General features: G+C 46.5%; 1 protein-coding gene across 2 annotated transcripts; it reads left to right on the top strand.

The window, feature by feature from the left end:
* The first annotated feature begins 275 nt into the window (after window positions 1–275).
* On the top strand, window positions 276–16527 carry LOC139076751 (uncharacterized). 2 transcript variants are annotated; one of them, XM_070581114.1, is made up of 9 exons: window positions 276–617; window positions 4667–4781; window positions 5152–5310; window positions 5925–5992; window positions 6958–7022; window positions 11353–11429; window positions 11730–11916; window positions 13156–13287; window positions 16187–16527. In XM_070581114.1, exons 1-8 carry the CDS (start codon window positions 595–597, stop codon window positions 13236–13238), a joined length of 777 nt encoding a protein of 258 aa, XP_070437215.1. In that variant the 5' UTR covers window positions 276–594; the 3' UTR covers window positions 13239–13287; window positions 16187–16527. The 2 variants fall into 2 exon arrangements, with proteins under 2 accessions (XP_070437215.1, XP_070437216.1); XM_070581115.1 differs by lacking the exons at window positions 6958–7022; window positions 11353–11429; window positions 13156–13287; window positions 16187–16527 and adding an exon at window positions 12644–12892.
* The last annotated feature ends 591 nt before the right edge of the window (window positions 16528–17118 follow it).

The following is a 17118-nucleotide window of genomic DNA, read 5'->3' as shown; positions in this document are numbered from 1 at the left end:
GCCCTACAGTGGCAGCCCTGACTTTCCATCCCTAGGGGGTCCCCTGACAGCGAGCAGGGCTGCCCATCTACCCTGAAGTGCATTCCAGCCCCTGCAAAGCCAGTTTCCGCCACTCCGTGATGATTAACGCTGAAGCTCTCTTTCCACTCTGTGAAATGCCTTTTTGTGCAGTGTGTTCAGAGAAAGGGCTCTGCCCTCTGCAGTGGATCCGTGCGGAAATGTGGGGAAATGGCCGCGTGTTTATTTATGTCATCCATTGTTAGCTAAGAATATCCAGGTGTTCTAATAATGGAGGTACGAACAAAGGAAGAAGTGTTGGATGGTAGAGAGGATGCTGGGCTCCGGATCAGGAAAACAAGCCCACGGGCCAAGCTAAGTGGCCTCAGCAAGTCTCCTCTAGTCTGGCCACCTAGTTTCTTCCTCCAGGGAAAAAAATGGGCCTACCAGTACTTGCTCTGCCCACCTCAAACGGATGTAATGGGAATCCAATGAGAGGATGTATGTGCATCCTGTGTTCTCGCAGGCACCAGCAGCCAGAAGGACAGATGAATCCCCATTAACAGATGTCACGGCTCATGCCTCCCACCTGCTGACATGGCCTGCAGCACTCCTCCACAGTAAGCCTCACCAGAGGTGTTTTTGGGAACTCCTGGGAGTGTCTTGGGAGAAACCCCACGTAAGCTTCTCTCTCAAGTCGCTGCCTGAGAGACCCTCTGTGCAACTACCTCTACCCCCAGGGGAAGCTGAATGGCAGGGTTCTTAAAGCTGCTGCAAAAACCAAGAGGTGTCAAAATGATCTGGCCCCTCTCAGACCCCTTCCCCGCCCGGCAGAATGACACTGGGAGACTGGGAGTGCTGCCAACCCCCCAGACATGCCCAGGAATCCCGGGATGCCCGAGCTTCAGGTTAGGCTCAGGGGAACATTGCTACATGGGGTGGCGGGGTGAGGGGGGCACCAGCGTCAGGCCCTGGGCTGCGGTCTTACATATGTTCCCACTGAATCCGTAGAGATGGCCCCAGAGATGGTGTTGTCCCTGTCCTCATTTCACCAAGGTCCTTCAGCTGGTAGTAGTAGATGGTAGAGCCATGTGGTGAAGGCTTGTCATTTTAGCTGCTTCATGTATGGATATACTATTGTATGCTTTCTTCCAGAAGTTTTGTAGTTTTCAATCTTGCATTTAGGTCAGTGGTCCAACTTGACTTACTCTCCGTATATGGTGCAAGGTGAGAACCACGGTTCTTTTCCTTAGCGTATGGATGTCCGATTGTGGCCATACTTCTCACTTGGGAGGAACGTCAGGATAAGTGGCAGGATGGTTCCACCTCCCACTGTGGAAACCAAGCTGAAAGGGAAGATATTCCCCCCTCCTACTCTCTGGTTGCTCAAAATTTGACCCTTGAGGGAGACAAGCCAAGGCACAAGGTCAGTTAGGGACTATATGAGGTGGCCCAGTCGTGCAGTGACAAGTTCTCCACACCCCCCAAGTCGGCGCCTCCTGCCTCCCACCTCCCACCTCCCGAGGCAGCTTCTTGACCAGCCTCGTCTCCTGGGTCCTGCCCCAGCCAGCGCCTTCCACCACTCGGGGCCTCTGTGAATTACCCATTGCTCCCCACATAAATTCCTCTTATGCTTAAGTTAACCAGAAAGTTTCTATTTGCGACCAAATTCCTGCTGCTACAAGGCAAATTCAAACCCACATATCTCTTCCTGAAAAACCCACGTGCTTTCTAAAATACCATTCATGGTGCGCTGTGAAAGCTCATGTACATCTAAGACACAATTATTATGATGATGCATTAAGTTAAACAATATCCTTGTGAAATAAGTGGCAGGATGGTGGTAATTCTGGAAGAAAGTAGGCTCAAACCATCAAGGTCAAATGCTCTAAATCTCCGTACTTACAGAGAGGTTCAAAAGGAAAGGAGCTACTCAAGTCAGGAAAACAACAGTGTAAATGGGAAGCATCCAGCTGGGTATCGGGATTCCACCACCTGTTCTCCAAATAACTGAATGCCGTTGTGATTTTTAAAAAATTCCTTCATGGTTTATGTATGGTCACAGTCACGGAACCTAGAATTTTAAAGCCAGAAATCACCTTAAAAATTGTCTACTGTACTCACCACATTTTATTTTTCATTTTTTATTCATTTATTTATTTTTTCAGGAAGATTAGCCCTGAGCTAGCATCTGCCACCCATCCTCCTCTTTTTGCCGAGAAAGACTGGCCTTGAGCTAACATCCGGGCCCATCTTCCTCTACTTTATGTGGGACACCTGCCACAGCATGGCCTGACAAGCGGTTCATAGGTCGCACCCAGGATCCGAACCCTGGTCTGCCAAAGCGGAACGTGTGAACTTAACCACTGTGCCACCGGCCTGGCCCCATACTCATCTCACTTTATAGATAAGGAAACTGGTACCAAGTTAGATTGAAAGACTTTTCTAACATCACATGCCAAGGTAGTGACAGAACCAGAACTGGAGGGAGGTTTTCTTCCACATTGACACATGGGAAAGGACAATGAAATAGTTCAAAAATTCAGAGGGAAACCCCTCTACACAGTGGGAAACTAGATTATTAGTTTAATTATCTAATAAATCAAATTACACACTTTCTCTAGTCTTTTTGTCCCTGTGAAGTCACAGGTTCATTCTGAGAACGATGTCCCGGGATGTGCCTGCTCTTTCCTCTGTTCCTATTGAGGAACCATCCAGGTCAACCTCACCGCCCGCAGTCCCCTGGAGTGTCCTGGGGCCCACACTCAAGTGAATGAAGCATTTCAGACAGCCAGGGTGCCTCTGGAGTTCTTCTTGGAAGTGTACATTATCCCGCAATCACACAGGCTTTCTCACATGTATTCCTGCAGAAGAGCGCTACGCTCTGGTGGCATCTTCGCACTGTGGCACTATGGTGTTACCTTACAGAAACCATTCAGATTAGCTCCCAGACAAAAAGGATGCTGAAGAAATGCACCAGAAGACCCATGGTTCTTGAAGTTAGAGGACGTCCTAGACAGCACTGACCCGGCCTCCCTTTCACGGAGGAGCCACCCCTCCAGCAGACCCTCCACAACCACCTGAGCTTCCTGTGGGCCAAGATGGGAGGCCACCCACCTGGTGCGGTGTGATGCAAATCTTAGGAAGAATGAGGTCACTCAGTCTGTAGTGATGTGGAAAGTTCTCCAAGATTCACTGGGGGAAAAAAAGCAAGTGTGATCATTTGATCACATTTGTGTAAAAATAAACATTTGGGATGCGGCAAAATGCACAGAGACAACTTCTGAAGAGACACGTAAAAGCCTGAACAGCATCTGCTCCCGAGGAGTGGGACTGGGATAGCAAGAAGGGAGACTTCACCTTTCACTTAAAATGTCTCTGTAATGTTTACAGGAATAGCAACAAAAGCTAGGAGCACGTGTTACCTTTATAATAAGAAATAGAAACTACTTTTTAAAAAATCCAGTTTCCAGGGCATTATCCCCGGATCTGGGGTGGGTGGGGCGTGGAGATTCTCCTGTGTGGCCAGAGTTGAGAAACACTGGGTTAAGGCATTAAGTTCCCATTAATGTATTAAGGAGGAGAGGCGGTGTGTTTTGGTGTTATCTCAGTATGAGTCACTCTATCAGATTAGCTCCTGGGGAAAAAAGATGCTGACAAAATTCAGCAGAAGACCTGTGTGGTGTGTCTCATGGGACAGAAGTGAGTTGCTCAAGGAGGGTGTCCCAGGGGCAGCCAGAGGGCACTGGGGTTGATGCCTGTTTTAGTCAGCTCAGCTGCCACAACAGAATACACAGACTACACAGCTTAAACAACAGAAACGTATCTTCTCACACTCTGGAGGCTGCAAGTCCCAGATCAAGGGCCTGCAGTGTTCAGTTTCTGGTGACAGCTCTCCTCCTGGCTTGTAGAAGAAGAATGCTGCGTCTTCACGTGGCCTTTCCTTTGAGTGTGCATGGAGAGAGACAGCAAGGTCTCTTGTGTCTCTTCTCATAAGGCCACTAATCTTATGGGATCAGGGCCCCACTCTTATGACTTCATCGTGCCTTAATTACCTCCTTAGGGGCCCCATCTCCAAATACAGTCACACTGGGGATCAGGCCTTCAACATATGAATCTGGGAGGGACACACAAATATTCAGTCCATAACAATGCCCAAGAAGTGGAAAAGAGAGACAGGGAAGACAGGCCAGCCACAGGGTCAGGCTCAGAGGCCTCACTTTGTCCCCAGAGCCAGCCCTGTTCTTCTGCTCTCCCTACCACCAAGAAAGGACTTGTAACTTCACAACCCACAGGCAATTAGGATATTTGTTTTATTTGGAAGCCCCCAAATTATGTTTAAAAATAATTCTGGATTTCTTAGGAAAGACAGATTGGGAGAAAACATCTGGAATGAAATAAACCCACAGACCATTTATGCAGACCAAAAGAGAAAGAAAAAAAAACCCATTTCAAATTACGCTGTTCTTAATGATGCCAGGAAAGATGTGACTGAGGAGAGAGTGGACGGGAACAAACTTCTAAATGATTGTTGGAGAAGGTGGAGGAAACCAGTGCGGGTGGGTCTGGGAGCACTTTGCTCTCACATTATAGAAGGAAAGAAGTTTCATTTCAGTAACTTTGAGTCTTTCTCAAAAAAGTAACTTTTGTGTGTGGTTCTAAATTACAGACTTGAGTCAACTCTGAGGATCTTCACACAAGATTGGTATCCAAGTTCCCCTCCTCCCAGCAGACCTGGCTACTCAGTCTGTCCCGCTCCCACTGATGCTGGCTGTCCTCCAAGAGTAAGTAGGTTTTCGGTAGACGTTGTTCCCAACGGCAGTGTTGGAGAGTGACATTGTGATATAATAAATATACATTTGGTCTTTGCCCCGGTTCCTGGTACAAGAGCTTCTAAAATCCTTGGAATCTCTTGAGTGATGAGGGTGCCTTTGCTATACTAATGAGATGACTCTTGGCTGGGGGGCTCCTAGACAGCTGCAAGATGGAGGCCTGAAAAACAACCATGTGATTAGAAGTTTGGAAATTTCAGCCCCATCCTTGGACCTCTAGGGAGGGGAGAAGGGCTGGAGATTAAGTTAATCATCAATGGTCAGTGATTTAGTCAGTCATGCCTACATGAAGAAACCTTCATAAATGCCCCTAAATCACAAGGTGCAGAGAGCTTCTGGGCTAGTGAACACATGGAGGTGCTGGGAAGGTGGCATGCCCAGAGAGGGCATGGGAGCTCCACGCCTCACACCACGCCTTATCCTGTGCATCTCTTCCATTCGGCTGGTCCCAAGTTGTAACCTTTATAATAAACCACTAACAGTAAGTAAACTATTTTCCTGAGTTCTATGACCCATTCTAGCAAGTTATCGATGGAGTTGTGGGAACGCCCTATTTATAGCCGATCAGCCAGAAGTATAGGAGGCTGGTGACTTGCAAACGGCATCTGAAGCGAGGGGACTGAGCCCTTAACCTGTGGGGTCTGACACTAACTCCAGGTTGTTAGTGTCCGAATTGAGTTAAATTGTAGGACACCCAACTGGTGTCCGGAGAGGTGGAGAGTAGGTTGGTGTTGGGGAAAAACACACACATTTGGTGTCAGAAGCGCTGGAACGTAAACACAGCCTATAGTGCTTCTGCATGTCCAACGTACTGAATTGACAAGGGACTGACCTCTGCAAGAACTCTTCCAGAAGGACTGATGAAGGATCCCCAAAGTAACAAAGGCAATTCCTCGCTGCAGATCGGCTTATCTCGGGTGGGGACAGACCTTCACTGAGAACCCGCTGTCTTAATGGTCTGTGTCGATTCCTTTAGGAGGGAAGACAGCAGGAGGGAACTAGCATTGCGCAGCGTCTGTTAGGGACCTTGGAGACGTTATGTCTCATATTCTCGATCAGCTCTTTGAGGTTGTTACTATCCTGCACATTTCACAGATACTGAAGTTGAGTCCCAAAGAGTCTGGACTCCAGAATCAAGCAGATCCAGCTCCTCCAGCCACTAGGTGCGACTTTTGGCAAGTTACTTAACTCTCTCTGTCTCAGGCTCCTCATCTGTAAATGGGGGAATAATGAAATCTCCTTCATTAGGTAACTAATGGATTGGAATAATATATTATAAGGTGTTTAGCAGAGATATAAGTGGTAAGTGATTCATAAATATTAGGTATCATTATTATCGTTATGATAAAAAAAAGGTTAAAGAAGTTGCTCAAATTAAAATTGTTATTAAGTGCTGAAGCTGGGAATTTCATCTTTGTCTTAGTCCAAATTACACCTTCTCCTCGTCACTCAGCACTTAGAAATAAGCTGAGGATGAAAGACAGACAGAGGTGCTACGTCCTCTTCCCCTAAGGAGTATCAAAGCAGCTAAAGTTACGTATTCAGTTGATGTTACCTTCAGGTCACAGGGTTCATTTTGCGGCTTACTGGTCAGAAAGTGGGGCCTGTTCCCTGATACCTGCTGTAACACAGACCCAGGGTGAGGCCCAGGAAAATCTGGCTGACTGGGCAGTGGGCAGGGCCAGAAGCTGGGAAGAGTCTGGCAAGGGCTGGGAAAATGGGGCTGCCACAGGCCCGGTGCAGGAGCGGGTACAAGGCCTGGGCCCTCTGCCTGTGGGCTCAACAGGCTAACAGTCCGGGACAGTTTGGGGAACGTGGTCAGTCAGGCAGGCTGTAGGGGGATGTGCCCAAGTCAGCAGGCTGTGGTTGAGCTGGAAGAAAACTGTCATGCAGCTGGCAGCCAAGGGGTGGCCTGGAGCTGCGAAGGGTGGGATCCGGGTCCCTGGGGGCCCTTAGGGAGGCGGCTGGCTCTCAGCAATGTACCCATGGCCCTGGCCATTCCTAGTCTCTCCTAGTGAGGGTATAGGAGTGGGGGGTGAAGGCGTGTGTAAAGAACCCACATGAAAATAGGAGCCGGGCACTACCACTTCTGTGCTACAAACTTACACGCACTCAGTTCTCACCACAGGCTCATCCAGTGGCGAGTCTCACCTCTGGGATACCAAGGAGGAAACCGAGGCTCATACAAGTCAGGTAATAATGCTCAAGATCAGGGTTAGATTGTCTAATAAGCTAACCCAAAGTCTGCTTAGGATACCTGCAATTCAGGGACATCTAAAAACTTGTTTTTTGAAATAATTTTAAATTTGAATTTTCTAAGAATGCATCAAAAGAATCATTATTGGAAAAATCAGAACTTTGTTGGACTTCCTTACAAGTATTTTTATGTCCTAAACATGCAAGGCAAAGGGTGGAAAAAGGGCCTTGTCCTCATTTTCCTCTCCTTTTTAGGGGTAGGAGGAGAGGGGGAAGCCTTTCCCAGAAGGCTTCAGCCAGTTTCCTCCAACATCTCGTGGGCTAGGACTGGGTCATCACACACACCCCAGACCAGTTACTGACAAAAGGAAAACAGCATCTTATTAATTGTCTGAGAATGATCACAACTTATACTATGGGGCTGGGGAAATTGACACACCATAAAATTGGGGTCTATTAGCAAGAAGAAGACAGCACCTGTTGAGTAGGCAGTCGATGGAGCTGTCACAACCTTTCAGGACACTCCAAAACCGGTGGGGAGCTAGTGAAGGATGGACTATCCATTTACCAAAGGGTTACCTTGGGTTAGGGCTTATTAACTATGATTTTTTAAAGAGAATATTAATTGACTCCCATGGAGACTCGAATCCCGTGACATAGTATTGTTAGTACTACGTTCTAACTAAAGCTTCCCCTCGACCCTGTCCTCCCTCTCTATTTCTGTCACTTGTCTCAATCAACTAAGCTCCTTGTGTCTTTACTCTGCCTCTACTTCCCACTCCTTCTTCAACTCACCGTCGTCTGCCTTCCACCCCCACCTCTTCCTTGAAACTGACTGGCAAAGGTCATGAATGAATATTAAACTCCAATCCCTGGCACACTTTTCCACCCACAGCTTACTCAGCTCTGTGGCACATGGCACAGTCACCCCCTCCCACAGTCTTGACGGGCTGTCCTCCCTCAGGGCCTGTGACCCTACTCTCTCCTCGCCCCATCCGGTCTACTGCAGGGGCCTATTCCAAATGTCAGCCTCACTCCCCAGGATTCTTTACTTCTTTTCTCTCTCCAGACACTGTCCTTATTGACCTGAGCCACCACCTGTACTCTGGTACAGGCTGGAGATCTGAGCCGAAGATCTGTATGTTTAATTGACTTTTGGATGGTTCTACCTAGAATTTCACAGGTACCTCAAGTCCAATTTCTTCTAAACGGGACTCATCGTCATCTCTTTTGAACCTACTCCCTTGATCTTGTGCTCCTGATCTTGGTGACGGGCACTACTACCCATCCAGACACTTGGCCAAGCCAGAAACCCGGGTCCCACCTGGGTCACATAATAAATGATTGAGTCATCTTATTTCTATGTATTTAATATCTCAAGTATCTCTGGTTTTTTGTATCCACAATTTCCAACCTGGCTCAAACACTTATCATAACACTCTGGGTTATTACGAGGGTCTGACGCTGATCTCCCCACCTTTATGCTTAACTTACCCCCCAGCCTATCCTCCACTCTCGTCGTAGTGGTCTTTACAAAACAGGCAGAAGTTCACATCTCTTTTTGTGGCTCTTTGCTGCCAACACAAAGTTCATGGCCTACAAATGCAGAGGCAGCCACCTCTCTATCCCTCTTCCTGTCCTGTCCGCTTCTTGGCTGATGCTCTCTCCATGCCGGCTGCTGACATCACACTGCTTTATCCTCAATGACTTGAGTGACCTGCATTTTTGTATTTTGGGCTTTTATAGCTCCATTGCGGGAGGCCACTATTAAATGTGATTAGGCTTGAGGAAACCACTAAATTTGTTTCCTTATCTGCAAAATGGGGACACTAATACTTGCTCAGAGGGGAGTCGGGGGTGTAGATTCAGTGGTGTGTGTGACAGGCATGGCCCACAGGGAGTGTCCCATCAATGCTGGCAGCTGCTGCTTAGGGAGCGGTCTTGCTCTGTGCCAGGACGGTCCCAGGGGCTTTGTGTTTCTCAGTTCCCTTGATCTTCTTTACAAGCCTTTGAGGTGAGTCTTATTACTCCCATTTTATGGATGGAGAAATGAGCACAGAGAGTTTGAGTAGTGTATTATAGGGCTTCCATAACAAAATACTGCAGACTGAGTGGCTTAAACCACAGAAATTTATTTTCTCACAGTCCTAGAGGCTGGAAGTCTGAGATGAGGGGTCAACAGAGCTGGTTTCTCCTGAGGCCTCTCTCCTTGGCTTGCAGAAGGTGACCTTCTTGCTGTGTCCTCACATGATCCTTCCTCTGTGAGTGTCTGTGTCCAATTTCTTCTATAAGGACACCAGTCCTACTGGATCAGGGCCCGCCCTAATGATCTCATTTTAACTTCATTACTTCTTTAAAGACCCGACTTCCAAATATGATCACATTCTGAGGTACTGCAGGTTAAGACTTTAACATATGAATTTGGGGGGGATACCATTCTACCCATAAGGAGCAGCTTGCCCAATATCACACAGATAGTGAATGTCAGAGAGGGGGTTTGAATCCTGGCAGGGTAGCCCCAGAAACCACACTGTTAACCACTATGCAACCCTACCTCTTCATGACCAGAGACCACTTAAATTAATCCATTTATTTTAGCTATATGCACCAGAGATCTTAGTAAATGTGCTACAAATCATTTTGGGGGACATAAAAATCTAAGGACTAATTTTTAGAATGTTGGTGTAAAGAGAATAGGGTGTCCTCAACCACAAAAAACCAACTTCTCAATAATCTGAAAGTTCTTTCTCCACTGATTTGATCCAGGAACTAATTGGTTTGATGTCATTGATATCAAAATAATTCAGACCAAAGTTAAATCTATCCTTCTGTAAATAGGTGGTTTGGAAATTGCTTCAAAGAGACTTTGACAGGCTTGCTCTTCTCAAAACCGCCATTTCACATTGCCTTCATTTTGCAGGAGTCTTAACACAGGGACACTTGTGGCTGCCCGTTTGGGTCAACTTGACTTCTGGCTGGAGCAAGTGCTCCACACTCATAGTATTTACTTAGTTTTTCTTGGGTTGGATTTTAGCCCATCTTTCAACAATCAGAGGTGCTCCAGGACAACTTTAAAGGTGGATCACAGGAACTGGAGTGTGTGCCTTATGTCACTACAAACAGGTCTCCCGCTACTTGGTCTCCACTTGATGAACACTTGGAAATTTTATCCCTTGTACAGAGAGGGAGAAGAGGTGTACAGGCTTTTAGCTCAACCCCTTCTGCACCAGTCTACAAAGTCCTTTGGGGCAGGCATTGTGTTGTGTCCATCTCTGTGAGCCCAGGTCCTGGCACGGTGCCTGGCAGAGAGAAGGCACACAACTAAGCCAAATGCTCAGTCCAGCTGGCGAGGCTAGAGGTCCTGGTTTACCTCCTGCTTCAATCAGGGTTGGTTCGGAATAGGGTTGGGGTGGCAGAGTACTTACAAGTGACCGATAGCAGCATCCTCCATACAGGAGCCTGGGCAGTAGAGATGAAATAAGATGGGGATTGACAGTATTTGAGAAACAGTCAAGTTGTTGGGAAAACATGCAGCTTCCTAAAATAACTAAGTTGGAGGACTATACTAATTTAAGTGTGTAGATTCTGGTAGGCTTGTTAAAAAAAAAAAAAAGACATGCCTTATAGTCATCATACCTTTTAATGGCACATGCTCCCTCTTCCGTAAACCAAACGAAGACATAGTTCCAGTTCTCCTCTTTTGGATGATGTTGCTCCTACTCTTTTCCCAATAAGACTAGAATCTGTGATTCTGTAAACTCCTTCTTTCCCTTCCTTACTACCTAAGCGTATAAAACATTCATATACGGAAAGATTCTGACATGTATGATAATTCCAAATGTTGCAAGCCCAAAACAGAAACAAGACACAGCCTTGGAAAAAATTTCAATTTACTGCCATGATATACTTAAAGCACCAAAAAAACACGCAAAAAAACCCCAAAATAAAGCTTATGGCAGAGACCCAATTGTACGCGGTAGTAGCGAGTAGTAAAACCACAGTTGAAGGGCGAGTGCCTGGAGGGCCAGCTCCTCTCCGCCCAGGCACTTTGCAGTCACTTGGAGCATCAGGCAGGGCCTTGACATACCCTGCTCTCGCAGCAGACAGGACTGAATTACTTTGGATCTGCATAAGGGGGGATTGCCATGAGTTGGTGACACTACGTGCCAGGCACTGGGCTAAGTGTTTTGTATCTGTTACTTCTTTTAATGCCTACCCCAACTTTGTAGGTGTCAATAATCCATTGTAGAAGTTGAGCAATTTGCCTAAGAGCATACAAGAAATAAGTGTGCCTTACTCCAAAGCCCAACCTTCTTCCACACACTAGTGTTTCCAGACAGGACCAGGGTGCGGCACTTAGTAAAGCTGTGCTTCTTAGCTGCGTGGTCGAGAAGAGCAAAGGAGGTAAGACTTTTGAACAGCAGAGAGCAGTGCCTGGCACATGGCAAGTACTGAATGTGCATGTTCCTGCGGTCATGCAGACACTGTCCTTCCCAAGGAGGACAGCCCAGCATCCAGGTGGTGGGGGCAGTGCTCAGAAAAGGAGGCTCAGAGCACGGGTTAATATGGGGCCATGGGCACGTGCTGTCCTGACAGTTGCCACGTGAAGATTTGATGAAGACCAGGAGGGCTGGGAGCGGGCAGCAAGGAGCAGGTGTGGGGGATTGTTGTCCAACAGTTGAAGTAACTGTCTTTGAATGCCAGGCACAGGGTGTGGAGCCCCTTCTACAGGGATTGCAGGCATCTTCCCAAGGCCAGCAGCAGCTCCTCAAGGCATCCCTGGCAGAGACTTGGCAGAACCCACGCCGCACTGATGCCAATAGCCGACTCCTGGGAGGTGGGGAAGACCCAAGCTTGGGAATGGTCATCAGTGGACATATGTGCCTTATATGTAATAAAAAATTTTTTTTTAAAGAGGAGCATATATCATTTTAATATTGGTATAATCTAAATGCAATAAATTAAAAATGGATCATGTATGTGAAAACATTTTGCCAGCTATAACACACAGTGCAAACATACCTGAGAGTGAGAAAGAGAAGCGCTGGAGAGAGGGGGACCCTGAGGCCTCAATTACAGGCAATCTGTCCTTCTCCCTTGCGGCAGATGCTGCTGCTTTTCTCCCAGCTGCCAGTCTCCCCATCTCCCCGCATTAGAAGTGAAGAAGAGCCACAGTGTAGCTGGGAACATGGCAGCCATGGAAGGAAGTCCTCACTTCCTAGGACCCTTGCATCTAGGTGTGGCCACGAGACTAATCACCAGCCAACGATGAAGTGACGTGTGCCAGCTTTAGGAAACCTTCTTTCAAACTGCAGGCACCTGGCTTTGCCCCTTTTCTTTGTCCCTTCTTCCAGTGGCTGCCTGAAATATGGTTGTGCTGGAACTCTGGTCACCAATTTAGACCATGAAGACGAGAGCCAAACTCTAGTGATGGCAGAGCAGGGAGCCGGAAAGAGCCTGGGTCCCTGAGGACTTAATGGCACAGGGCCACCGCGCCATCCCAGGACTGCCAGGCTCCCTTCAGTCTTTCACAGGAGAGGGAATTGAACCCCTCCTTGTGTAAGCCATTGTATTTTGAGCATTCTGTCAAAGGTATCCCTCTTATTTCTCTCTTTCAGGTTCAGATTCACCCTACGGAGGCCTACCGTGTGCTGGGCATCCTACTACATGCTCTCCCATGGCTGTGCCATTTAACACTCTCTACTCTCCTTCCTCTTGTAGATTCTGAGAGCTAAGTCTAGAAGAAACCTAAGACAATGTCTTCCACAGTGGTTTCAAATATTTTTAAAGTAGCAGCAATCTACTCTTTCCTTCCTCTTCCACACCCCCAAACAATAATTATACGCATTATCCCAAAATAAGAAAAACAGCAGACTGGGGACACCTTCCCAGAATCTGCAACTCTGCACCGAGCATGCTTGGATATCAACAGTGCGCAAACTATAATCTCCATCAACAAGTTGCTGCCAATCTAGGAGGGGAAGTGGCAAGTTTGCTGACAATTACAATATAGTGTAGTAGCTGCTACAAGAAGGATAGATACATGGGGTCGAGGGAGCACAGAGGGGACCATCTCAGTCTCTCTTGGACTCTTTTATTCATTTTTGCTTCTTCTCTGCCTACACATTAGGTCTCAGGAGCCCCTCTGCTGGCCTGGGAAGGGGGCTGAAGCTGAACCATAGGCCTCAGCTGTTCCTCTTTGTGAGCCTCTAAGTGTCTTACAGACCATGTATTGATTAGTGGTCTGTTGTTAATGACTCTGGTAAGCTATCCAAGCTGAGTGTTTATTAATCTTTGGAGGTTTATAGTTGTAGGGAAATTAAAACCTCAGAATCCAATATTAGGCTCTTTGGTCTACGTTGGGTTTTCAGGAAGCTAATTGGTCCCCCTTGAGCTGTTCTGGGTGTGTTTTTCTCTGATTTCCCAACTATTATGCTGAGTGCCACAGGAGAGTCAGCTGCCTGTTAGCTGGGACAAGGAGGACCAGTGCATTAGCTTGACAAGGGATCTGCAACCAGCCTAGGCTTTCCCCAGGACTACACAGGCCAGCACAGAAGGGGAGTGGACTTGGCGATGGGGAGGAGAGTATGATAGGGACCAGAGCTCGGGGACATCTGGAAATAGGCAGGCCTGGAGATGGAAGCTTTAGATGCTCTTGTGAAAGCTGAGCTGCCCAGGTACACAGGGTCTGGTGTTGGGGACCAAAAGGAGGGCAGGGAACAGGAGAGGAGAATAGGGTCAGAGGGGTAGACAGAGGTGATTCACTGGCACTTAATAGGTACACAATAAGTACCTCTTGAAGAAAGGACGGGTAGAGGGAGAGAGGCAAAAAAGGAAGGAGAGAAAGAAAGAAGGAAGGAAAGAACGAAAAGAAAGGAAGAAGTTGCCAAGACCAAATAACAGGCAGCCAGAAAGGAGTTGAGAGCCAGGGGTTGCTTCATGCAAGAACGTGCATGCAGAGATGCCAGGGTAAGGCTTCAGCTGGCAGAAAAATACACAAACACACATCCACACACACATCCATATATACCTAGTCACATCCGTATGGAGACACATAGACATACACAGACATACACATATATATACATGTGGTAGCCAGCCTCCAAGATGGGCCCCAATCCTCTGGGTATTTACACCCTTGTGTAGTCCCTCCTACACATAATAGGCCTGACCTGCGCAACCAAAAGGATACTGTGGAAACGATGGTGAGTGACTTCTGAGGCTAGGCCGTAAAAATCATGGAGGCTCCTGCCTTGCTCTCTCTGAGGTCACTCATTCTGGGGGAAGCCAGCCCTCGTGTCATGAGGACTCTCAAATAGCTCTATGGAGAGTTTCACGTGTTAAGGAACTGAGGCCTCCTGCCAACAGCCCACCCCAACCAGCCAGCCATGTGGATGAGCCATCTTGGAAATGGATCCTCCAGCCCCATCAAGCCTGCAGTGCCAGATGACAGCAGCCCCCTCTCAGATTCCTGACCCACAGAAGCTATGAGATAATAAATGTTTTGGTTGTTTTATGTCAAGCAACAATAGATAACTAATACAAAATACATAAACACGTATATTTTTCCATATATATAACTTATACATGCATATATAGTTTTCCAGAAGTATCAAAATAATATATATTTATTGGAGAAATATTAGTAAATATAGGTTATAAATTAGAATCACCACAATTCCATTCCTCCAGAGATGATAACATTATGTTCTAAGCACTGTTTTAAGCACAGCGTATGTGTTAACTAATATAATGCTCACAACACACCATATGAGGTAAGTGATGTCATAGTCCCCGTAATAATGGATGGGGAAACAGAACCACAGAGAGCTGAAGTAACTCACCTAAGTGATGAGCAGAGGAGACAGAACGTGATCCAAGACAATCTGAGTCCATCCCCTGAGCGTCTATTTGTTTAATCAGCATCTTGTAGGATTACACCATCTGGCTGACATTTACTGTATGTCCCTCCAGTCTTTTTCACCTATGCATGTATTTCTTTTTAATTAATAGACTTTATTTTCCAGAGCAGTTTTAGTTTACAGAAAAATTGAGCAGAGAGTACACAGAGTTCCCACGTGCCCTCTCTCCCCTCCATCCTTCTCCTCCCTCAGTTTTGCGTGTTATTAACACTATGCATTAGTGTGGCATATTTGTTACAATTGATGAGACGATATTGATACATTATTGTTTACTAAAGTCCAAGCTGACTCTAGGGTTCACTCTTTGTGCAGTATATTCCATGAATTTTGACAGGTGTGTGATGACACACATCCACCGTTACAGTATCATACAGAATAGCTTCACTACCCATCTCTTCATCCCTCCCTGTGTGTGTCACTTTTAAGCAGAGCTCATACTACGTATATTAATTTCGCATCTTGGTTTTTTAAATTAATATTATATAATAAGCATTTTTCCATGTCAGTAAAACTTATTATAAACACAATTTTTAAAAGCTTGAATAATATCCTATGTGTGCAGGATGAACCATAACCAAATTAACCTATCCTATCCTCTGTTGTTCAGCATCGAAGTTGGTTTTTTTAAGTCCTGGGGTTGGGGTGAGGGATTCTTGACAATTCAACCCAGTGTCCTTAATTTAAGTGTACGTTTGTGCGAGGATGTGCGTCAGTTTCAGCGAGTAGGTACAACTGCTGTGATTTTTAACTTCCTTAATCTGGCTCTGTAGCACCTTGGAAACTCTTGATTCTGTGGGTTATTTCCAGCCTGTGAGCATACTTGTTCTACCCCCCCCCCCCCAACCCGTGTTCTTCTCCTCCCTCCCCCAGCGAGGCTTTTAGAATAAGTTTTCCCCAGTTCTCAAAAAATGGATCATTGTAAATAGAAAATGCCTGCAAACTTTTATTGGCAGCCTGCTTCCCATATCAGACACATCAGACACAGGCTGATGCCACCGATGCCTCTCTGGAGGCCCAACAAAGGAAAGCAGCATTCTCTGAGACTGACTCGTCAAATAGTCTGGGGTTTTTTTTTTTTAACCTGTTTCCAAATTGCTTCAATTAATTACAAATTTGATTTTAACTATAAATTCCTACTGGATTAAATCTTTATGCTCAACAGAACTTTCAAGTTCCTCTAATTGAAAATTCCCTTTACATGTGATTTTTATTTACTCTAGTGTCTTTTTTTGCACACAGGGGACACCTGAGTCTGTCTGTAAGGAAGACACACACATCTGTTTGACGGTTCTTTAGTCAGACTACCATTAAAAAGAAGGCACACGAAAAATTTAAGCCTCGGGTTTAAGGCTTGCCCTGCTCTCTGCCTGCCTCTCTCTCCCTCTCTCCATAACCTGATGCCCAGATAAGAAGGAGAGTGTTCTAGACTGTGTTACTTTGAGAATCTTCAGAGCAACTATTGGTATTAGAAGAATCTAAAGAAGCTAGGAACTAGAAATGGAAAACCTGGTTAGCCAATTACAAGACTTTGTAATTGACTGATTTCTGTTGAATCTGATAAAAATTGGAGTGTGTATTTCATGTCTTTGTCTTTTCATTTAATTTTCTAGTAATTTATGTTTATGCGCATTTTACAGAGATTTGTCCATGGCAGATGGGTCCTCCCCCAGGTCGTTGGAGAGGCACTGACCCAGAGGCAGGGATCCCCGTTCCCCGCTGCTGTTGTGCTCTGTTCAGCGCCTGTGCAAACGGGACCTGCGGGTCTCAGCCCTGCCGCACCACAGACTCACCTCTGGAGTCTACACAAGTCTTCATCTATGTCATCTGTAGACCCTGACCCTGGCCAATTAAGGGAGAATGGAGGTGAGATCAGGGCGGGGCAAAGGCTTGTGGATTTATTAAAAACTCTAGGTGTTTCTGATGTGTGGCCAGGGATGAGAACCCCGAGTGGTATCCAATCAATGACCCCAAGTTGAATGAATGACTAAAACACGTCAGCCAGCCAACAGCAGTTGTTTATTGCACACCTGACAATGCGGCGCCAGGTGCTGAGTAACAGGGTACAAAGGCACGAAGATTAATCAAGGTATTCTAATCCCGTGTTAAAGCCCCTGTGGGCAAAACCAACACATAAAAAGAGCACAGACCAACAAACTCCCAGTATCCATCTG

This window comes from Equus przewalskii, chromosome 17 (assembly GCF_037783145.1).
Source record: "Equus przewalskii isolate Varuska chromosome 17, EquPr2, whole genome shotgun sequence".
NCBI classification, from domain to species: domain Eukaryota; kingdom Metazoa; phylum Chordata; class Mammalia; order Perissodactyla; family Equidae; genus Equus; species Equus przewalskii.
This window is presented reverse-complemented; position numbering and strand designations above follow the sequence as displayed.